At 48.0% G+C, this 24,377-nt stretch overlaps 1 protein-coding gene across 5 annotated transcripts; it reads right to left on the reverse strand.

The window, feature by feature from the left end:
• On the reverse strand, positions 1-23,416 carry CCDC61 (coiled-coil domain containing 61). 5 transcript variants are annotated; one of them, XM_070402091.1, is made up of 14 exons: positions 23,375-23,416; positions 18,398-18,556; positions 18,069-18,151; positions 14,817-14,974; positions 14,128-14,289; positions 3,062-3,272; positions 2,885-2,967; positions 2,145-2,314; positions 1,958-2,033; positions 1,594-1,733; positions 1,422-1,500; positions 1,212-1,269; positions 454-532; positions 1-317 (listed from the first exon to the last, which is right to left on the reverse strand). In XM_070402091.1, the coding sequence occupies exons 2-14, from the start codon at positions 18,543-18,545 to the stop codon at positions 220-222; spliced, it is 1,545 nt and encodes a 514-aa protein (XP_070258192.1). In that variant the 5' UTR covers positions 18,546-18,556; positions 23,375-23,416; the 3' UTR covers positions 1-219. The 5 variants fall into 5 exon arrangements, with proteins under 5 accessions (XP_070258192.1, XP_070258191.1, XP_070258193.1 ...); XM_070402090.1 differs by lacking the exon at positions 23,375-23,416 and adding an exon at positions 21,249-22,488; XM_070402092.1 differs by lacking the exon at positions 23,375-23,416 and adding an exon at positions 19,194-20,294.
• Positions 23,417-24,377: the final 961 nt, after the last annotated feature.

Raw genomic sequence — 24,377 nt, forward strand, 5'->3', positions numbered from 1 at the left:
TCCCAAGGGTAAACATGTTTATTTACAAAATACACAGACCCTCCCTCCCAGCATGCAATGCCTGGGAGAGTGAGAGGGGTAGGGGCCTCACACACCTGGGACCCCAAGAACACCAGGAGGGGCGGGGCCTGGGCGGGGCTGGAAGGACACACCAGCCCTGCCCCCCATACCAATCCATTGGTGGGTAAGAGATGGGGGGGGCAGTGCTCCTTCTCAAGGTCATGACCGTGTGTCCAGTCTGTTCATGTATTCCTGCAAGGCCTTCAAACGGGCGTCTATTTCTGCTATGTCGGTTGCCTGGTAGTCAGAGCTGTACTCTGTGAGAGCAGACGTGGGTTTGGGGGGCTGTGAGGGGCTGAAGCCACAGGGAGCTCTGGGGCCCAACAAATGCCCTCAGTACCACCCCAGCAGACTCTGGGCATGTGAGGGGGAGATGTGGAGTCCCAGGCTCACCTTTGATGGGGACCCAGCCCCCAGAATTGGCCAGATGCTTCGGTCGACGGCCACGTTCCATGGGGGTGAACTTCTGCAGCTGGGGGCGGCAGGAAAGGAGTCAGGTATCCTCCCTCTACTCCTGCCCCCCAAATCCCACCAGAAATTCTGAACCTAAGGACCTCAGGAAAAATAAGAGCTGACACCTATTAGGCACCTATAACTTTGTTTCTTCACCAAAATCCTCTGAAGTGAATACTATTACCATCCCCGTTTAACTGATAAAGAAATTGAGGCCCGGCTGGTGTGGCTGGATGGTTGAGCAGTTGAGCGTGGACCTATGGACCTGGAGGTCACCACTGGATTCTGGTCAGGGCACAGGCCCGGATTTCAGTCGGGATCCCCAGTAGGGGGCGTGCAGGAGGCAGCTGATCACTGACTTGCTCTCATCACTGATGTTTCTCTCTCTCCCTCTCCCTTCCTCTCTGAAATCAACAAAAATACATTTTAAAAAAAGGAAACTGAGGCACAGTACTGAGAACCTATCTTGGAGCCACACAGGTCGTGCGAGTCGATTTGTGGCCAGAGCTGGCGCTCTTAACCAGGGTCCTCTGCCCCTACGCCACCCATCCTCCCTCCAACCCGGTGGTCTCAAAGCACTGTGTCCAGAGCACTTCAGAGGCGCCTGATCCCCACCCTGGGCGCGGGGAGAAGGGAACGTGGGCTCTGGTGGCTTCCTGCTGCCCTACCTTCCCCGGGGCCTGAGGAAAGCCACTCACCGTATTGGACCCACTCAAAGTGGTGGAGCTGGGCCGCTTCCCACGGTGGCGACGAACGCTAAAGAGGAGGAATGGGGGCCGATGGGAGGGGTCTTCGGCCTCTCCCGCCTTACCCTCCCCTCGGTTTAAAGGCTCCATCGCTCCATTTCCCAGCAAGACTGTTCCCAGTCTCCCCCAGGAGGCAGTCCTCTCCCCCGGCCCAAGTTTTACCCTCTAGAGAGGGATTCGGAGAAATCCTCGAACTCGCTGCAGGAGCTGGCGGACGAGCAGCGGCTGCGGAAACTGTCCACTAGAGCAAGAGGAGATGGTGAGCCTCCAGCCCGGCCCCCTCCTTACCGCCCAGCCCACCTGCTGGCCCGGCGGCCTCGTCCAGCCCGGTTACCAGAGGAGCTGCGGTTCCGGGAGCGGTTAGCCGCGTCCCCTCGGCCGGTCACAGCAGCAGGGGGGTGAGTCTGGCGAGCCCAGGAGATGGACGGCCCGTCCCCGCTTCCTCCGCTGCCCATTCGGTTCCGCTGCTGCTGCCTGGGGAACCGCAAGCAGAAGCACCTCTGTGCGCCAACCAATGGAGGGAGGGCATCGCTGCGCCCTGTGGGCCACGGCCAGGGCAGGTGACCCGCCTGAGGTCACCGAGGCCAGTGACAGGGGAGACGGAGCAGGTGACAGGTGGGAGACAGATGGGAGACAGGACAGACCGGAGGAGCAGGTCCAGGGAGAGAGACGGGCGGTGAGGAGGGAAGGATGCTCACTTCATCTTGATCTCTCGCAGCTTCTTCTCCTTGGCTTTCACAAAGGCTGTGGGGTCAAAGCGGGGCAAGCGACCACCTAGGAGGGGCGGGAGGGGTGGAGAGAAGAGGCTGGCGTCACCGGATCATGCCTCCCCCGCTCTCGTCCATCCCACCTCCTCCCACCGGGCAGGGCGGGGCTGGCACAGACCTGAGGGGGAGGGCGAGGTCCGGGCAGGGCGGCCTCGACCCCGGCCCCCGCGGCCACTCTCCCGGGAGGAAGAGCGGGCGGCGCCGCGGCCACGCGAAGTGGACCGCTCCCTGGACGACGAGGCCCGGTCCTCCCGGGCTGAGTGCGGCACCACCGGCGAAGCCCGTCTCCTGGGAACACAGGACCCCACGGTCACTTTCCCACCGGCATGACCACTCCTACCCAGGCCTCTTCCCGGCCTTCCCCACCTGCGAACCTTCAGGCCCATCAATTCTAGACATTCCTGCCCTCGCGTATGTATCCGACCCCACAGGACCTTCTCCCAGGCGCTGCCCCTCTCGGAGCCCCACTACCCCTTCCAAAAACACCACGAGTCACTTCCCTTCACCTGACCCTCCTTCCTGAGCTCTCCCACAGCTCCTGGTTTTCCCTCCCTAATTATCTCCCACCCCCCTCCCCACCCCCAATAAAAACCTGCGGAAATCACCAGGTTCCCACCTGCAGGGCAACGCCCACCCTCAGGCCCCGCCCCTTTCCCTGATCCCTTCGAGCAGCCCCACCTCCAGAATGCCGCCGCCAGCACTGCCCATCTCTCCACACCCCACCCACCTTTTCCAGCTACTGGAGTCCTATATGCCACATGCAATCCAGTAGCACTCCTACCCTCCATCCAACCTCTCCATCCTGCCCCTCCATCCAACCCCTCCATCCTACCCCCGCCCCCCGGACCCGCCCCTCACGCCCTCCGGTAGGCGGCCAGCTCGCTGTTCAGCGTCTTCAACCGGACGCGCAGGCTCCGCTCGGACGCCTTCACCTCCTCGAGCTGCAGGGAGGGGACAGGAGCGCAGAGGTCCAGTCCGAGGTCTGCGCCCCCGGCCGCCCCCGCCCCCGCCCCCGCCCCCGCGGCGCTCCCTCACCTCCTTGGCCAGGCGGCGGCAGTCCTGGCTGCGGCGGCCCGACCCGCGGGGCCCGAGGCCGCGCTCCTGCCGCAGCTCCAGCTCCAGGCTGCGCACCAGCCCGCGCAGCGACTCGGCCTCCTGGCGCGCCGCCCGCCCGGCCAGCGCCTCCTCGCGCGATCGGCCCAGCTGGGCCTCCAGCTCTCGCTTCTCGGAAGCTAAGCGCGACACTCTGGGTGGAGGGGAGAGAAGGAGAGGAGCTGGGGGGAGCCGAGAGGCACGTCCCTTCATCCCCATTCCTCCACGGGGTGGGCACGCACCACCATTTTATCTTCCCCACAAATGGGAACCCACCACCCCAGCTGCCCCCATGGTGCCATCGCCTCCCCCCCCTCCCTTTGCCCCACATGACAAGGACTTGGCCACATGACGCCCATCCCTCCCACCGGAGGACACAGCTGTGTTGAGTTCTACTTCCCAAATAGATCACTGATCCGTCTTTCTCCACACCCTCAAAGCCTAACCCCGGGGTCCCAGCCTCCCTCTGGCCCCTTGGCCGGGTCTCACTGCTTACTCACCAGAGGACCCTCTAAAATGCAAATACAATCAGGCACTACAGCGCTCAAAATCCTTCTCTGCGAAAAAGATGTACACACAGGCTACTACTTGCAGCACTTTTTGTAATACTAAGAGAGTGGAAATAACCAAAATATACAGGAAACTAGCTGAATGTCTATGGTACATCCACTAAAATGTGTACCACACACCCCTAAGAAGGAACAGGAAGATCTCTATATCCTGTCAGGGTATAAGTTTAGAAACAGTACAGAAAAAATTTTAGTATGTCTCTGTGTAAAAGAAAAAGGGAAATTATAAATTATAATGTTCATATTTTCAAAAATATATAAGGATAAATCAAACACTTTAAAAAGGGAGGAACAGCCGAAAACGGTTTGGCTCAGTGGATAGAGCGTCGGCCTGTGGACTAAAAGGTCCCAGGTTCGATTCCGGTCAAGGGCATGTACCTGGGTTGCAGGCACATCCCCAGTGGGAGATGTGCAGGAGGCAGCTGATCGATGTTTCTCTCTCATCGATGTTTCTAACTCTCTATCTCTCTCCCTTCCTCCCTGTAAAAAAAAAAAATCAATAAAATATATATTTTTAAAAATAAATAAAAAATAAAAAGGGAGGAACAGAGGTGACAACAGGGATAGAAGCTGGACCTCTGAATGTACCCTCCTTGTTAGTTTTGAATTTGGAACTATGAAAATATTTTATGTAAATAAATGTTAATAAAAGCAATCACTAAAATTTTTAAAAGAAACTGGCTCAAACAGATCTAACTATATATTAAAGTTAGTGGCATATTGGAGAATTATGTCAAATGACAAAACACACACACATACTTTATTTTAGCAAGTAGGAAATAGTCCAAGGACACAAAGAACTGCAAAGAAATCTTAAACTTCATTCAGTACTCTTCTTATTAGTAATTATATTGGTGTCATTAGGATAAAGAAAGTAATTATGTTACTATAACTAGAAATTAAGATTTTCACTATGAGAAAAGACATACACATCGAAGAGGTGAACATGGACATCATTTTTCTCTTTCTTTCTTTTTTTTTTAATATATGTTTTACTGATTTTCTACAGAGAGGAAGGGAGAGGGACAGAGAGCCAGAAACATCGATGAGAAAGAAACATCGATCAGCTGCCTCCTGCACGCCCCCCACTGGGGATGTGCCCGAAACCAAGGCACATGCCCCTGACCGGAATCGAACCTGGGACCCTTGAGTCCGCAGGCCGACGCTCTATCCACTGAGCCAAACCGGTTCTGGCCATTTTTCTCTTTCTAAAAATGTATCTCCTTTCAGGCTCTTCCCACTAACAAGGCCTAAAAGTAATGTCAACCCAGTGGCAATTAGCACCCCTCATAACCAGACTGTGATCTCTAAAAAGAATTTCCCACTCAAAGAAACCACAGCTCCTTGGGGAAATTACTTAAACCAGTTCTGAGGCTGGAAAAGCACAAGAAAGTCCAAGACATCTTGACAGGCCAGAAAACAGCCTCCCAAAATACACTCATGCCAGACCCCTAGGACCTGTGCATGGCACCTTATGTTGGATCCAATAAAATCAAGGACCTTGCCCAGCCATTGTGCCTCAGCTGGTTGGGGCATCATCCTGTGCACCAAAAGGTTGCCAGTTCCATTCCCGGTCAGGGCATGTGCCTGGGTTTTGTGTTCAATCCCCAGTCGGGGAGCACATGGAAGGCAACCAATTGATCTCTCTCTCTCTCTCTCTCTCTCTCTCTCCCTTCTTCTCTCTAAGCATGTCCTTGTGTAAGGATTTTAAAAAAATCAAGGACCTTAACAGGAGGAGAGTATAAAGTTGCCCTAAATATAACCAACAAGTGTCCTTATAAGAGAGAGGCAGAGGGAGATTAGACACAGAAGAGGAGAAGGCAAGGCCACTACACAGGCAGAGATTGATTGGCATGAAGTGGCTACAATCCCAAGGAAGATGGCAGCCAGCAGCTGGGAGAGGCGAGAACTGGGTTCTGTAGAGCACTGCCCAGTCAACACCTTCATCTCATCCCAATGACCGTGATTTCAGACTTCTGGTCTCCACAACTGTAGCGGAATACATTCCTGTTGTCTCAAACCACAGTTTATGGTCATTTGTCAGAAAGCCATGGGAAACCAACATAGCCTCAATTCGGTTTAAATTTATGCATTCATAATGATAGTAAAAACTAGCCGAAACCGGTTTGGCTCAGTGGATAGAGCGCTGGCCTGCGGACTGAAAGGTCCCAGGTTCAATTCCGGTCAAGGGCATGTACCTGGGTTGCGGTCACAACCCCAGTAGGAGATGTGCAGGAGGCAGCTGATCGATGTTTCTCTCTCATCAATGTTTCTAACTCTCTATCTCTCTCCCTTCCTCTCTGAAAAATCAATAAAATATATTTTTAAAAAAAACAAAAATTAGACAAAACTCATTAATCTCCATGGAGGATGTAAGGCAGCGGTTTTCAACCTGTGGGTCGTGACTCCTTTGGGGGTCGAAAGGCCCTTTCACAGGGGTCACCTAAGACCATCAGAAAACACATATATAATTACATATTGTTTTTGTGATGAATCACTATGCTTTAATTATGTTCAATTTGTAACAATGAAATTGGGGGTCACCACAACATGAGGAACTGTATTAAAGGGTCGTGGCATTAGAAAGGTTGAGAACCACTGATGTAAGGGAACCAACTAATTATTCTGACAAAAGTTAAATAAAGTTAAATAAAAATCAAGCATTAATCATGCCTTTCCCATAGGAAATGTCAGGGAAGCGAAGGAGTTGATGAGAGAATGCTTTTCTTTAATGATGAATCCCCGCTAACAAAAGTATTAGAGAATTAGATCATTGCCCTTTAAAACCCCTAATAAAAAATCCATCTACCCACTGATTGTCAATAGCTGCTAAAACTATATATTAACTCAATGGTTATCACCTGGCCTGAAAATCAAACTCAATTAAAGATCTGAAATATATAGAGAGATGCTTATGTTTGGGGCAAAATACTGAATTTACCCTTTGCAATCAAGACCAAGACCAGGATGCCACCTATCTCCACTTCTCAACGTACTGGAGGTCCTCGCAAGTGCAATGAGGCAAGAAATATAAACGAAAGATAAGGATTGAGAGGGAATTAGCAAAACTCATTTGTAAACATTGAAAATCAAAAAGACTCTACTGACAAATAAGGCATTTGACTGGTTACTAGATATAAAATCAATATATAAATATCAATATGCAAAAAGCAGTACGGTTTACATTTAAAGTAAAGAAACCATTAACAAAAGCATCTAAAGCAGTGGTTCTCAACCTTCCTAATGCTGCGACCCTTTAATGAAGTTCCTCATGTTGTGGTGACCCCCAATTTTATTGTTACAAATTGAACATAATTAAAGCATAGTGATTTATCACAAAAACAATATGTAATTATATATATGCCGATGGTCTTAGGTGACCCCTGTGAAAGGGTCGTTCGACCCCCAAAGGGATCGCGGCCCACAGGTTGAGAACCACTGATCTAAAGTGTGATGGAATAACATTATTGAGACATTAAATGAGACATAAACATAGAGAAACTGTTTATAGATTGGAATACATACTACAGTATTTATAAAGATCTCAGCTCTCTCCCTAAACAGTTCTATTGATTCAATGCAATGCCAATCAGATTGCCAACAAGTTTTTTGTGCTTGTACTGAAAAACCTATTGATTCTGAAATTTATATGGAAATGCAAATTGCCAAAAATATATGGAGCACTGGCCAGTGTTGCTGTTCAGTGGTTAGAGTGTTGGCCCATGAACCAGAGGGTCTCAGGTTCATTTCCAGTCAAGGGCATGTACCTGGCTTGCAGGTTTGATCCCCAGCCCCAGTCAGGGCAAGAACGGGAGGCAACCAATCGATGTGTCTCTCTCCTTCCACTCTCTCTAAAACTCAATGGGGGAAGGGAGGTAATTCTGCTCACATGAAGATTAACAACAAAAATATCTTGAAAATGAAAAACAAAAGGGAAAAACTTGCTCTACCCATATCAGACTAATTATAACGCTACAGTAATTAACACAAGATGGTACTAGAACCAGGACAGACAAATAAACCAATGGCCTGCAGAGCACAGAACCCCACTATGTATAAACATGACCTGTGATAAAGGCGACATTGGCTGAGCAGGAGGGAAAGGACACTTTTCAATAAACGGCACTGGGAAGGGCCCTCTACCTCACCAAACACCAATTCCAGGTGGACATGAGTGTGAAAAGCAAAACACAAAGAATTACTGATGATGACAGGTCCGTGGTCAGCAAACCGCGGCTCGCGAGCCACATGCGGCTCTTTGTCCCCTTGAGTGTGGCTCTTCCACAAAATACCACGTGCGGGCACGCACATACAGTGCGATGAAACTTCGTGGCCCATGCACAGAAGTAGGTATTTTGTGGAAGAGCTGGTATTTTGCCGACCACTGAAGGAGAATGTCTTCATGACACTGGGAGAAAAGGATTTTAAGTTAAGACATAAAAATTACTAACTGCAAAGAAAAACTTATGAGTTTACATAAAAATGAAGAACCTCTGTGTATCAAAAGACATTATTAAGACAGTGAAAAGGCTTCCAGGGGAAGGAGGGTTTCTGAAACACACAAAATTAACAAAAGGCTTATGTCCAGACTATCTTAAGAACTCCTGGAAAACAATGAGAAACAGAGGACCAGAAGAAAAACGGACATGATAGGTGAATAGGCAACTCACACAGAGCAAACCCAAGTGGCTACTAAACAGGAAAAAGTGCTCAACCTCCTGGGTAGCTAGGGAAATGCAAATGAAAACCACCAAAAGGCCCTGGCCGGTTTGGCTCAGTGGCTAGAGCGTCGGCCTGCGGAATGAAGGGTCCTGGGTTCGATTCTGGTCAGGGGCATGTATCTTGGTTGCAGGCTTGATCCCCAATAGGGGGCATGCAGGAGGCAGCTGATCCATGATTCTCTCTCATCATTGATGTTTCTAACTCTCTGTAAAATCAATAAAACATATTTTTTTAAAAACACCACCAAGAGATGTGGGGCTGATGGGAACCTCATAGGAGAGGAGCCAGCTCTCAACATCAGATCTCATCAGTCCCAGCAGCCCTGGCAGGAGGCAGGTAGGCAGCACCACCAAGCTGTCTTTCAAAAACCTCAATCTGATTAGCTGACAGGTTTGATAACCACCTCACCAGAAATACGAAAAACAGAGCAATACATTAACCGTGGAGATAAAATCAACAAAATCCAGACTGTAGGAAACTCTACAGGACAAGTACCCTGGCTTTTCCCACTAATACGTCGCATGAAAAAAAGGGGGGGGGGGGAGGACTAATAAATTAAAAGATTTAAGAAACACACCGCCCTGAATGGTTTGGCTCAGTGGATGGTTCATCGGCCTGCGGACTGAAAGGTCCCAGGTTCAATTCCGGCCAAGGGCATGTACCTTGGTTGCCGGCACATCCCCAATGGGGGGTGTGCAGGAGGCAGCTGATCGATGTCTGTCTCTCTCTCTCATCGATGTTTCTAACTCTCTATCCCTCTCCCTTCCTCTCTGTAAAAAATCAATAAAAAATATTTTTTTTAAAAAACATCAACAACTGCAATGTGTACTTATATTTGGATATTAATTCACACAAGCCAATTACAGAAGACATGTGTGAGACAATGCTTCTGCTTTTATTTTAAATGTCCTGTATGTTAAAGACACATATTGAACTGTTTACGGAGGAATTTTTTCTCAGGGGAGACGGGGGAACATAGACCAAACAAAGAGGGACAAAATGTGGTGACCACTGAGGCCGGGGCACAAGTACATGCACATTGTACTACTGCCTATTTCTGTGTGTGCTTGGAATGTTTCCTAATAAAATGTTTCTCAAAATCTGTGGCTCCCCAAACCCTCCAAGGAGCTTCCCATTCAGCCCCTTCCAGCAGACATCCCCTCCCCCACTCCTCCCACCTTCCCCGTCCTGGTGCTCCAGCCAAGCTTCTCTTAGCAAATATGGCTCCCTCCTCCTCCTCCAGGTGGAAGGACTCCACTCATCCTTCAAACATCACCTCCCAGGGAGGCCGCCGGCCCCCAGCGGGGCTAGGTCTGTCCCTGCGCTCCCAGCTCTCTGTACATTTCCTTCCTGGCTTCCTCGCTGGTGTTTATCAGTGTGATCATCTGTTTTCTGTCTGGATCCTCCCCCCAAGAGGACAGTCACCGGCTGTCTGGCCAGTGGGAAGGAACCTGGGCTCTGTGACCAGACTGCCTACATCCAACTCTGCTGCACTTATTACAAGCCGGGTGACCTTGGGCAGTTTCACTTCTCTGTGAAGTGGGACAATAATAATAAAATACCTATAAAGTTGTAGGAATCTAGGAAGAGTGTTTAGACCAGGTCTGGCACTGATTAAGGGCCCAAAAAAACATTAATAATGCTGGGTGATGTGTCTGACCCACAGTACGAACACGTTAAATACTGGATGAATGAACGAATAAATCTTGGAGTCTTCCCAAACTCCCTAACTCCACATTGGAAAGCAGCAGCCACTGTCAAGCCATGGATCTCAGTGCCGAGGGCGCCACCTTGTGGCCGTCCTGAGAAACACGCACGCGGGCACTCGCCAGGCCTGGGGGAGCTCCTGATGAACTGAAGGTGAAGCTCATCCTGCTTCCAGCACCGCACAGCCCGCTCCTCCCGGGAGACCCACAGGGCTCTCCAGCCCCCTGAGCTCTCACACCCGGAGGGAGAGGCCTGGTCCTCCCTGTCGGCACTGAGGACACAGTCCTGGGCTAGTAGCTGCCAAGAGTGCACAGTGGCGCCCTCGCCGGTGTGGCTCAGTGGTTAGACCGTAGGCCTACGGACTGAAGGGTTGAGGGTTCATTTCTGGTCAAGGGCATTATTCCCGTCAAGGGCACACACCTCAGTTGCAGGTTCGTATGGACACGTTTGGGAGGCAACCAATGGATGTGTCTCTTTCACAAGAATGTTTCTCTCTGTCTCTCCCCCTCCCTTCCACTCACTCTGAAAATCTAGGGATGAAAATATGTCCTCGGGTGAGGATTACAAAAAAAAAAAGTGCACAGTGGCTGGGGAACCCAAAGGGACTTGATGCTAACTGCCTGGATTCAAGATCTAGCCTGGCCATATTAATCACTGTGACCTGCGGCAAGTTCTCTAACCTCTCTGGGCCTCAGTCTCCTCCTTGTAAAATAGGGATGACAGCAATGCCTCCTTTGTGAGGATCGAATCATAAAGCACTGAGCGGAGTCCCTGGCACCCAGTTAAATGCACAAAAACATTCGATACTGGTATTACTAGTATTACTATTATTACTACTACTACTACTACTATTATTATTACTACTACTACTATTATATTATTACTATTACTATTACTATTACCATTATTACTATTACTATTACCATTATTATTACTATTATTACTATTGCTATTACTAGTATTATTACTATCATTATTACTGTTATTATTACTATTACTATTATTATTGCTATTACCATTATTATTACAACCATTATTATTACTATTATCATTATTACCATTATTACTATTACCATTATTACTATTACCATTACTGTTATTATTATTACCATTATTATTACTATTACCATTATTATTACTATTACCGTTATTATTACTATTACCATTATTATTACTATTACCATTATTACTATTACCATTACTATTACTGTTATTATTATTACTATTACCATTACTATTACCGTTATTATTACTATTACCATTATTATTACAATTACCATTATTATTACTGTTATTACAATTACCATTATTATTACTATTACCAATATTATTAATACCATTATTATTACTATTACCATTATTACTATTACCATTACCATTACTGTTATTATTATTACTATTACCATTATTATTACCATTATTACTAATATTATTATTACTATTACCATTATTATTACTATTATTACTATTACCATTATTATTACTATTATTATTACTATTACCATTATTATTACTATTGTTACTATTACTATTATTATTACTATTGCTATTATTATTATTACCGTTATTATTACTATTACCATTATTATTACTATTATTATTACTATTACCATTATTATTACTATTACCATTATTACTATTACCATTACTATTACTGTTATTATTATTACTATTACCATTACTATTACCGTTATTATTACTATTACCATTATTATTACTATTACCATTATTATTACTGTTATTACAATTACCATTATTATTACTATTACCAATATTATTAATACCATTATTATTACTATTACCATTATTATTACTATTGTTACTATTACTATTATTATTACTATTGCTATTATTATTATTACCATTACTAATACCATTATTATTACTATAACCATTATTATTACCATTATAACTATTACCATTATAACTATTACCATTATTATTACTATTACCATTACTATTACTGTTATTATTACTATTACTATTGCCATTATTATTATTACCGTTATTATTACTATTACCATTATTATTACTATTATTATTACTATTACCATTATTATTACTATTACCATTATTATTATTACCATTATTATTACTACTACTACCATTATCATTACTATTACCATTATTATTACTACTATTATTATTACTATTACCATTATTATTATTACTACTACCATTATTATTACTATTACCATTATTACTATTATTATTACTATTACCATTATTATTACTATTACCATTATGATTACTGTTATTATTATTACTATTATTACTATTACTATTACTATTATCATTACTATTACCATTATTACTATTATCATTATTATTACTATTATTACTATTACTATTACTATTATTATTACTATTACTATTAGTACTTTTACCATTATTATTACGATTACCATTACCATTTTTGCTATTACCATTATTGTTACTATTACCATTATTATTACTATTACTATTATTACTATTGCCATTATTATTATTACTATTACTATTATTACTATTACCATTATTACTATTACCATTATTATTACCATTACCATTATTATTACTATTACCATTATTACTATTACCATTATTATTACTATTATTACTATTACTATTAGTACTTTTACCATTATTATTACTATTATTATTATTACTATTACCATTATTATTACCATTATTACTAATACTATTATTACTCTTACCATTATTATTACCATTATAACTATTACCATTATTGCTATTACCATTATTATTACTATTACCATTATTATTACTATTACTATTTTTTTTAAATATATTTTTTATTAATTTTTTACAGAGAGGAAGGGAGAGAGATAGAAAGTTAGAAACATCGATGAGAGAGAAACATCGATCAGCCGCCTCCTGCACACTCCCCACTGGGGATGTGCCCGCAACCAAGGTACATGCCCTTGACCGGAATCGAACCTGGGACCTTTCAGTCCGCAGGCCGACGCTCTATCCACTGAGCCAAACCTGTTTCAGCATATTACTATTACTATTACCATTACTATTATTACTATTACCATTACCATTACTATTATTATTATTACTATTACCATTATTATTTATTACTGTTAATATTATTATTACTACTATCATTATTACTGTTATTATTATTACTGTTATTATTACTATTACCATTATTATTACTACTATTATTACTATTATTATTACTATTATTGTTATTATTGCTATTATTACTACTATTATTACTACTATTGCTATTACTATTACTATTATTACTACTACTACTACTATTAGCCCCCCCCAGGTAGAGACCGAGCCCCCAGTTCAGCTCCCCCTCAGCCCACAGCATGCAGCAGACACTCAATATGCCCAAAGCCTTTGCTCACTTCACTCTTTCAGTCCCCCGTTCTCACCACATTCCCACCTAACACAAGGCCTTTGCACATGCTGTTCCCTCTGCCCAGAACACTCTCCCCAGCCCCTTCTCTGACCCACCCCAAGACCCTGTCAGGTTCCTGTGACAGCCTTCCACAGCACAGGCTCCCTTTCCTAACCCCATCTCCCTTCGCGATGACGCACTCCGGTGCATATGTATCAACACCCATCTGCCCCTGTGGGGGTCACTCACAGGAGGGGGCAGGGAGGGGACCAGCACAAAAGAGGCACCGAATAGAGCACTTCCTCCCACCCTGTCTTTTCATATGCTGTTCCCATTACCTGGAATACCACCCCTTACCAGGCGGGGTCAGGTCCCCTTTCTGGGACCCCCCACCCTGCCCACGCTGCGTCTTCACAGATCTGTCTCCCCCACGGGCCTGGGAGTCCCAGGAGGGCAGGGCCAAGATTTTCTCGTCACCACTGTGACCCCAGCACCACCCAGCACAAGGCGGCCAGGGGAGAGCTCAGAAGAAATATTTGGTGAATGATGGACCGCCTTCCTCCCAACAGTGCTGAGCACAGGGCCCTGCAGTGCATGATGGGATGTGCCCCCCGCCCACAGCCCCAACTGCCCACCCCTCCCAGACTCACTGCTCCCGCAGGTGCCAGATCTCAGAATCCCGGGTGTCCCGAGGGTCCTGGCCGTCCAGCCCTCGAAGGCGGCCCAGCTCCTCCTTCAGTGAGCGGATGATGCCCTGAAGGAACACGGGGTCCGGCTTGCCCTGGTACGGGAGGGGCAGCGGGTAGTGAATCCTGAGGATTAGAACCGTGGCATCTCAGAGGCCAAGAATCCCGAGGGTATCTACCAGACCCTGAGAGCCTTGGGGTATAAAAACACACATTCCAGCAACTTCACCTTCCCAGAGGCTTACGTCCCAAACACAGCTTCCAGCCCCTCCCTGCCCCCTTTGCACCAGTCAGCCCCCCTCCCCCCCAAGAACCTCTTATATAGCAACTGTGGAACCCCTGGGTCATGACACTTGCAGCCAAGCACAATCCTGAGATTCCATAGTAGGCGACTCTGGATAACCTGACCTGGTCCCCTTGGCTGGAGAAAGGTAGGGCACCTTGATGAGCTGCCCCACCAAGCGCTACTCATAGAAGATTAATAACTTCCCATTAGAACAGTGGTTCTCAACCTTGGCTGCACATTAGAATCACCTGGGAATCTTTTTAAAATCCTGATTTCTGGGCCTCCAGGGGTTCCTGAGGTCTAACCACATCCTCTCCCTCTGCCCACCTAGAGCCAGCCTGGACCTAAAGCCAGTCCTTTGTCCCACCTGTCAAACTCCACGGAGTAAATGAGAATCAGGTAGCGCTTGGAGTTGAGCTGGGCCGACCTGGAGGCTGAGGGACCTGGGCGGCCCCCCATCTTGCGGTTCCGCAGGGACTCCAGATCTGTGTAGGTCAACAGGTCAAGGGTGACTGATTCGCTGCTCTGTTGGGAGAAGGTGGGAGGAGCTACCACAAGACTCAACAAGGCCATACCAGAGCTCCCAACCCACTCACTGGGCCTCGCCCTGACCTGTTCAGGGAGCTATTTGGGCTTTCCTACGCTGCTCCTGATGAACAGGATGGCCCTGTCCAAGGTGCTGGCACAGGGCATCGTCAGAGGGAGAAACTAGAAAGAACTAAATGCTCAACCACGGGGGACAGCTTGGGGCTGTTGGCTGCCCACGTACTGCCCGCCAACCCCTGGGGATCCCTGAGACCCTTTCCGGGAGTCCAAGAGGTCAAAACAAATTGCATTAATAAACAAAATTAAGCCCTGACCAGTTTGGCTCAGTGGATAGAGCGTCGGCCTGCGGACTCAAGGGTCCCAGGTTCGATTCCGGTCAAGGGCATGTACCTTGGTTGCGGACACATCCCCAGTAGGGAGTGTGCAGGAGGCAGCTAATCGATGTTTCTCTCTCATCGATGTTTCTAACTCCCTATCCCTCTCCCTTCCTCTCTGTAAAAAATCAATAAAATATATATTTTTTAAAATAAACAAAATTTTTTAAAAATAATAATAATAATAGTCACCTAAATAAATGTCTGACAATATGGAAAAAAAACAACTTGCATTCTAATATTAAGATCATTTTGCCCTTGTGCTGTGTTACACTAATGGTGCAAAAGTAATGGTGGGTAAACATGCTGGCGCCCATTAGCAGAAATTCAGCCAGTGGCGTCAAATGTGCTCGTAGTCACTGTACATGCCATGCCGTCTCAGTGGGGGGCCAGGAAGGCAAAATAAGCAAACAGACAGACAAACGGACAGATATAACATAGGAAATGAAACCTGGGAATATTCTTGATGATGCTGTAAAATGTATTAATTTTATTGCATCTCAGCCCTTACGTGCACAACGTTGTACTACTCCGTGTGACAAAACGGGCAGCACGCATCCCACTGCACCCCCGTGCGACAGCTGTGTCAGGAAAGCACTGTGCCATCGAGTTCTGAGCTAAGTTGGCCATTTTTTCACAAGACACTATTTTTACTTGGAAGAACCACCGACAGACAAAACCAGGGTTACTCAGCCTTGGGTGTCTGGCAGGCATTTTCTCAAAAATGAACAGAGTGAGGCTGTCACGTCCAGAAAAACAGCTGACAGGACTTGTTGCCAAGGATAAAATTCAAATGTCAAAGTGAAAATGGGAATTTGGGAAACCTTGTATCTGCACAGCCACGGGGTGTTGACAGACTTTCCTGGTGGGATCAGGGAGGATGGTAACCAATGTACTTCCCGGTGTGGTGTAAGGACACGTGACAACACTTGGAAGAGCTGCACAACTCAGTGAACCAGTATTTCCAAATGACCAATACGTGATGTTACAAAATGGGTAACAGGTCCAGGAAAAATGCAAAATACACCAGTAGGTTTTAGTGTAACAGAATACAAAAAGTTCATTGCTATGGTTTCAGATGCCACAATGCAACCAACCTTTAAGAAACCACCACCTGCTGGGGAGGGTGTGGGTGGGAGGAGATCAACCAAAGACCTTGTATGCATATATGCATGACCCACGGACACGGACGATGGGTGGTGAAGGCCTGGGGTGGGGGGCAGGGGCGGGCTAGCAGAGGTCGATGGGGGGGAAAGGGACATATGTAATACTTTCAACAACAAAGATTTTTTTAAAAGAATAAAAGAAAAGAAATCACCACCTGCCCAGTGTTAATGTGTTAGCTAAGGAAGATATGCACAATTATCTGAAAAAAACTATGAAAGGACTCCCTTTCGAACCACACATCCCCGTGAGGCAGATTTTTCTCCACATACTGAACCCGGGGGAGAACCCAGCAGCTCCTGTTAGCGGTTTTAAAGTGACACCTAAATAGCATTCCCTTGTCACTCTAAGTTTCAACCGGCGCTTTTTTTCCTAGTACTTTTAACTACTTGACATTATATATATTTTTAAATATATTTTTATTGATTTCAAAGAGGAAGGGAGAGGGAGAGAGACATAGAAACATCGATGAGAGAGAATCATTGATCGGCTGCCTCCTGCACGCCCCCTACTGGGGATCGAGCCTGAAAACCAGGCATGTGCCCTTGACTGGAATCGAACCTGGGACCCTTCAGTCTGCAGGCCAATGCTCTACCCACAGAGCCAAACCAGCTAGGGCTATATATATTTTTTAGCTGTCTGTCTCTCCCACTAGAATGTCAGCTTCATGAAGACAGGGACTTTGTCTCTTTGTTCACTGTTGTATCCCCATGCCAACAACAGTTCAATTAATGAATGATTAGCTATATTCACTAATGTAACTAAATTTTTATGAAATATTGTTGAATCTTTCAAAAGCAGGTTACAGAATATCTTGGGAAATATATCAACTAGCCCTAGCCGGTTTGGCTCAGTGGGCAGAGCGTCGGCCTAAGGACCAAAGGGTCCCGGGTTCAATTCCGGTCAATGGCACATACCTCAGTTGCAGGCTCCTCCCTGTCCCGGGCCCTGCTCGGAGCTCATGCAGGAGGCAACCAATCGATATGTTTCTCTCACATCGATGTTTCTCTCTGTCTTTCTCTCTCTCTCCCACCCTCTGTAAAAATCAATGGAAAAATATCCTTGGACAAGGATTAACTATATACAGGACAAAAGTACTAGTAGATTTATAGTTGTTCGTATGAAAAATAATTCAATAATTAATAGATGATAATAATACAAGAATAAACTCTGTGTTTTGCGTACTCACAACTGTAAACCTACTTTTGCCTCACCCTGTATAATCATAGATGTGTAAATGCACACACACACACACATACACACACAGATTCTCAAATGAATAGAGAAATGAAGAAATGACCACATTTTCACCAAAATATTACCAGGAGCATTAGGAGTGATTTCTTTCTTTCTTCTTACATTTCTCTGTGATCTGAATCTTCTACATGAGAATAATTCTCATTAGAATCAAAAAAAGCCATTTACATTTGGGAAAGAAGAAGAGAAAGCGATAGCCCTGCCCCCTCAATGAAAGACAAGAGAGAAGGTCTTACATCAGATGGGCTTCTACCCCCGGCCCCCACCCTGGTCCCTACCTGGGTGAGGGCCGACTCCAGCATGTTACAGAAGATGCTGAACTGTTTGAAGTTCCCTGTCTTGTGAGTCAAGTCTTCAATGACTGGGTGGGGAGAAAAGTCCTTCCTGAGCTCTGACACTTGCCCATCCCAGGGCGATGCATCCAGGCTTCCCGACTTTCCCTGACTCCAGTGCCTCCGGCTGAGGGCTGAGCCCTGCACCCCCACCCACCTTAGAGCTTCTGGTCAGGCCCAAGGGGCAGGTGGGCAGGGCCCCAATGGCCTCATCGTCTAGGAGAAGCTGATCCCGGGGAAGAACAGGCCAGCCCACCCCCGGCAGGCACACTCACAGCTGGCATCAAACTCGCCCCGCCACTGGTCAGCCGTCATGCGGTCCTCCACCTCCAGCTCCAGCACCTGTCCCGACACCACCACCCGCACGGCGTGCTCCACACCCCGGAAGACGTAGTCCACCTGCAGGCCGGCCGGCTGGTCCATGGCCAGTGTCACTGGAGAAGGGAAGGAGACAGAGATGCAGAGGGGCTGAGAGCCCAGGCTCAGGAGCTGGACGGTCAGCACTCATTTCCTGGTTCTACCATTTATCAGCTGTGGTACCTTAGGAAGGAGACTTTGCCTCCATTTCCTCATCTGGAAAATGGGTATAAAACGGCACCAACCTCATAGAGTTGACGTGAGGATTAAATTGGACAATACACATAAAAGCACCTAGACGGTGCCCTGCACATTACGATGCCCAAAACATGCTGGCTGATAGAATATATGATGTCCAACAAGAGAATCATGATCAATACTATTGATTATTAATCCTTATGCTCATTATATATATTTTTTATTATTCACTCATTCATTCAGCAAACATTTGCAAAGAAAACTCCAGCTGGAAAGGGGACGGAGAGTATTGAGGCCGGGCGGGGCAGAGATTTCAAACGGGTGAGGGCAGGCCTCCGTGGGAAGCCGACATTTGAGCAGGGACTGAAGAAGGGCAGGAGCGGCCATGTGACGCCCCAGGGAAAGAGGCCCACGTGGCGAGAACAGCCCGTGCTACATATTATCAGTGAAACACTAAGTCATGCACAGTGAGTTAAAACTTGATTTTATTAGTCAGTCTGCTGTAAGCATAAGCACCTTCCCTCAGCCGCAGAGCTACTCCTGACGGTTGGAGCTGGAACAGAGAGCCAGGCCTCCGCCTCAGCCTGGGCTCTAGGGCTGGTTCACAAAGGCGGCCCGGGCTGCCTGGCTCACCTCTAGGTGAGCTGTGTGCAGGGACATGAGCAAGTGACTTAACCTCGCTTGGAGCCAGATTCCTTATCTTTTTTTTTTTTTTTTTTTTTTTTTTTTTACAGAGAGGAAGGGGGAGGGATAGAGAGTTAGAAACATCGATGAAAGAGAAACATCGATCAGCTGCCTCCTGCACACCCCCTACTGGGGATGTGCCCGCAACCAAGGTACATGCCCTTGACCGGAATCGAACCTGGGACCCTTGAGTCCGCAGGCCGACGCTCTATCCACTGAGCCAAACCGGTTACGGCGGATTCCTTATCTTTAAAGCAGGTGCCACCCTGGGTGCTGGGATCTCGGGATCAGATGATGGCCCTACTGTCAGGGAGGGTGGCAACAGTCAGAGATAAAGAAAGGTCAGGTAGTGAGGAAAGGGAATGCTGGGGTGGGGCTGCTCCTTCGGTTCCGGTTCCGGTGGCCAGGGAAGGCCCACTGAGCAGGGCCTGGAGGGAGGGAGGGAGGGGACAGGTGAATAGCTGGGGAAGAGTGTCCAGGCCGAGGGAACAGCCAAGTAAAGGCCCCAACGTGAGTAGTTCCGGGTTTGTTCTAAGAACAGCAAGGAGGGCAACCTGAGGGAGGAAGGGAGAGGGTAAGTGATGAGGACAGGGGTGAGCGCACCAGATGACGGTCACGCAGGACAACTAGGCGGGAAAACAGTGCCCATCTCCTTAGACTGGTGAAGGGTGAAATGAATGAATCATGTTAAAATCCTTGGAGAAACTGGGCCATGCCTGACACACAGCAAATGCTCAATACAAACTGGCATCGTCATCATCGTCATCATCATCATCATTATGGCTTTGTTGTTTCTGAGCTTGAAAGGGACTATGGAGACAAGGCAAGTGCATTCCCTCCCCAGGGGACGGACAGGGAAACTGAGGCTCAGAGAGGAAAGGGGCCCTGTCCAGAGTCCCAAAGCTGCTCCAAAGACAGGGCCACCCAGGGCTGTCCTCAACCCCCCGCCTCACTGATCTTCTCTCCCACCCCCTCCTTTAGTCCTCCCACTTTCCCCAGCAGCTCCTTCCCACCGTCTGATATCGGGAGATGTCATACTGTGAGGGAGAAAGAGATGAGCCCTGAAACTCTAGGTCAGGGATTTTAACTTTTTACAGCCCTGGAATCTAATGAGATCTCTGAACACACACACACACCCCTCCCCCCGCTACCCACTACCACCCCACTCCCCCGCCCCCCAGATAAATGAACAGGCCCAAACTTTTGCAATTAATTTCAGGGGCCAAGAACATTGCTTCCGGGCTCTCATCTACAGATCCAATGACAACTGTCTGAGCCCCACATGTCCTCACAGGCACCTGTCCCTAGACCCAAGCTCTTTCTCTTTTTTTAATATATTTTATTGATTTTTTACAGAGAGGAAGGGAGAGGGATAGAGAGTTAGAAACATCGATGAGAAAGAAACATCGATCAGCTGCCTCCTGCACACCCCCCACTGGAGATGCACCCACAACCAAGGTACATGCCCTTGACCGGAATCAAACCTGGGACCCTTCAGTCTGCAGGCCAACGCTCTATCCACTGAGCCAAACCGGTTAGGGCTAGACCCAAGCTCTTGACTTCATTGGCAGAGGGGTCTCTGGTCTTGGAGGGGCTCCTAAAATCTGGAGACCTCTTTCCCCGGAAAATTCTCTCTTGCAATCGTGCTTTCATCCTCTGGGCAGTTCAGAGGTCCCTACAACTACACATTTCAACGTATCACTCATCCCCTGGTCCCCAAAGTGGGTGCCATGCAGTGCTGGACCTGTCCCCCCTCCCTCCTAGTCCCCCTGCCCTAGACCCCGCCCACTCTGAACATATCCCACCCCAGTCTGGGATTCCCTGGGCCTAGAGCCCCTCCCTCCCTTCTCCTTGCTCCTAGCCCCCACACTGACCCTATGCTTCTACCTGCATCCTCCATCCGTGCTCTGTCACCATCCTGGTGGCTGGTTTTGTTCTAGTCCCAAGTCTCTCCTAGCTCCTCTTCCCTTCTCAGCTTCTAGACCCCTCCAGGAAGAGGACCAGATGACAGGAAGATGTCCAGTCAACCTGGTCTAATTAGCATATTACCCTTTTATTAATGTAGATGCTGCCTCAATAAATTCAATTTTAAAAAGGGAATAAATAACTAAAAAGAAAAAAAAGAATCCCAGTGGATATATATATATATATATATATAAAAAAAAAACACTAACATATGTCAGGTGGTGATGTTATAAAGAAAACTCAAACCAAGTGGTGATGGGCCAGGGAGTGACAGAATGGTTTTAGCTTGGCTGGTCTGCGAGGGCCCGTTGAGTTGATGTTTGAAGAGACCTGAAGAAGGGGAGGGAGAAGCCATCTAGCTAGACATCTGGGGAGAACACGATCCAGAGGGGACAGCAGGCACATTCTCCAGGTGGGATTGTAGTTGCCATGTCTGAGGGACCATGAGGAGGCCAGGGTGGCTGAGGCAGGGTGAGCAAGAGGGAGTGGGAGGAGTTGAGGGCAGGGAGGAGGGGAGCTGGATCCAGTGGGGCCTTGTGGGCTTGGCACCAACTTCTGCGGGAGGTGCGAGACTCGGGAGGATCTGAACAGGGGAACAACATGAACCGGCTTGTTTTAACCAGACCCCCCTTAACGTGGGGTCAAGGGCAGAGGCTGGGATCCCAGTGAGTTCACTGCAACAGACCAAGTAGGAACAGGTGAGGGCTTAGGCCAGCATGGCAGCGAGGGAGGTGGTGAGAGGTGGCTGGGTTCTGGGTGTGTTTTGAAAGTAGAGCAGATGAGATCTGCTGGCCGACAAAGCATACGTGGGCCTTTTGAGAAAAAGGCGGAGTGACGGGAAACTCCCAGGTTTTTGTCCCGAGTTCCTGGAAAAATGGAAATGCCACAAACGGGGTTTGGTGGTTGAAGGGGGAGAAAAAACCCTGAGTTTGGTTTGGGACAGGTCTTTCAGGTCTGCTTATCAACTGGAACTTGCAAGTAGAAAAGAGTCGACCATCAAATATCTGGATTTCACCACCGACAAGCCAGACTGGAAATCCTATATAATAAAAGTCTAATATGCAAATAGACCAAACCACTGAACAACCTGTGGAACAATAGGTCGCTATGATGTGCACTGACCACCAGGGGGCAGATGCTCAATGCAGGAGCTGCCCCCAGCTCCCAGGCCAGCCAAGGCGGGGAAGGGGGGCGGGGGGGAAACACCCCATCACTCCCCCGGTGGCCCTGCAGATCAGCCCTGATCACCAGCCAGGCCTAGGAACCCTACCCATGCACAAATTTTGTGCACCAGGCCCCTAGTATCACCATAAAGACCGTCTGAACCCCAAAAGCTGCGTGAGGCCAGGTACAGTCAGAGCAGAGGTCATTCTACCCATGATGGAGCTGGGGCACAACGGGTTAAATCACTGGCCCGAGACACCTTATGGTTCAAGGGCAGGGCCAGTGGCAAAGCCAGGATTCAAACTCAAGCAACCCAAGGCCAAAGCCTTACCCTCAGTAGGGTCGTTAGAAAGTTTAACGAGTTAATTCGCATGACACACTCAATAGGCGCCTTGCACATGCTCAGTCCTCAGGAAAGGCTGTGCCTCCCCCTCATTACAGCACACCCCGGTCTCCGGAGGCCTCGCTCCCTCTCCCCTCAATACTGCATATGCCCTGCACCCCAATCAAAGCCTGTACCTCATCGCAGGGGCCTCCGCCCCCCCACAGCTGTGCAATAATAACCCTCTGCCTTAAAACCGCCCAGGAGATCGCAAGGCTGTATTACCAGGGCATTTCCATAGTTTACCATCTGCTGCCTCCTGCTTTACACACGTTCCCCATTAAAGATCCTCCCGCGAAACACAAAACATCCTCCGACTCACAAGCTGCCCTCCTCCTCAGCGCCCTCATTAAAGCGCCCACCCGTGTTAAAGGGCACCCCCCCTCCCGATTCCCACACAGCGGGGTCAGCTGCCTGCCGCAGCCCACTCTCCCCAAGAGCATCCCCTCCCCCCAGGATCGCCAACCCGGCCCGCGCACTCGCCGCTCTCCGCGCCGCTCACCTTCTCCGCCGCCACCCCTCGGCGCGAGCGGTTCAACCGCCGAAGCTCCAGCCCCGCCCCGGGATCAGGCTTTCTCACTTCTGATTGGCTCTGGCTTCCCCACAGCCAAGTCTCCATTAGTCAAGCAGACGCCCTTCACTCTGTCCCGCCCCAGAGAAGAACCCGCCCCCCAACGCTTGCAATTGGCCAACTCGGAAGAGAGGCTCGAAATGGGTGGGATTGTTGGCCTCCCTTCCGATCTCCACTGGCTAATCCTTCCTGCCGGTCATACAAAGAGGTTTTGTTATTTTGAGAGGGAAATCCCGGAAGGAGTCCCTTGACCCCGCCCATCACCCCCTGCGAGAGAGTAGGCCGCGCCCACTGGGATAAAAGGCCGGGGAGCCGAGGCCCCGGGTGGCGGCGGGGGAGGCGGACGCGCATGCGTAAGGGGGTGTCTTGACGGTAGACTGTGAGCTGCCAAAGGGCTCAGCATAGGAAAGACTGAGATTTGTCATCGCTCAGTGAGTCCCAAGCCTGCACTAAGTACTTAGTGGGCCTTGTCTTATTTAAAGTTAGCAACCCTGCAATGGAGGCGCTATTGTAATCCCCATTTTCCCGCTAAAGGAACAGGCTCAAAGGAGTGCAGCCGCTGGCTGGGGACCACACAGCTGGAGAACACCTGTTTCAAGCCAGTGAGGCATCCACGGGCGGACACAGCTTATAGAATGCGGTGAAGGAGCAGGGGAGGGGAGTGTTCTTTAAGGAACACAAAAATCACAAACACGGCATGTGTGTGAACATGCAAATTTACTTCGAACATGAAATAATAACAAATTGCATATTTAAAAGAGCTGCCCTGGCTGATATGGCTCAGGTGGTTGGAGCGTGATCCGCTACACGGAAAGGTGGCCCTGGTCCGGAGCATAGGGGAGGCAACCGGTTGATGTTTCTATCTCACATGTCTCTCTCCCTCTCCCTCTCCCTCTCTCTCTCTCTCCCTCTCTCTCTTCCCCTTCCTTTCTCT

This window comes from Myotis yumanensis, unplaced genomic scaffold (assembly GCF_028538775.1).
Source record: "Myotis yumanensis isolate MYYU_CA2020_CCGP unplaced genomic scaffold, mMyoYum1.0.hap1 SCAF_23, whole genome shotgun sequence".
NCBI lineage: Eukaryota > Metazoa > Chordata > Mammalia > Chiroptera > Vespertilionidae > Myotis > Myotis yumanensis.

What these genes read in the sequence shown, in the direction of transcription:
- CCDC61 (XM_070402090.1), bottom strand. An exon ending in GGGCGAGTTTGATGCCAGCT is followed by an intron (nt 18,152 to 18,397) that starts GTGAGTGTGCCT and finishes CTCCCCACCCAG; the next exon opens with TCATTGAAGACTTGACTCAC. An exon ending in CTTTGAGTGGGTCCAATACG is followed by an intron (nt 533 to 1,211) that starts GTGAGTGGCTTT and finishes TGCCGCCCCCAG; the next exon opens with CTGCAGAAGTTCACCCCCAT.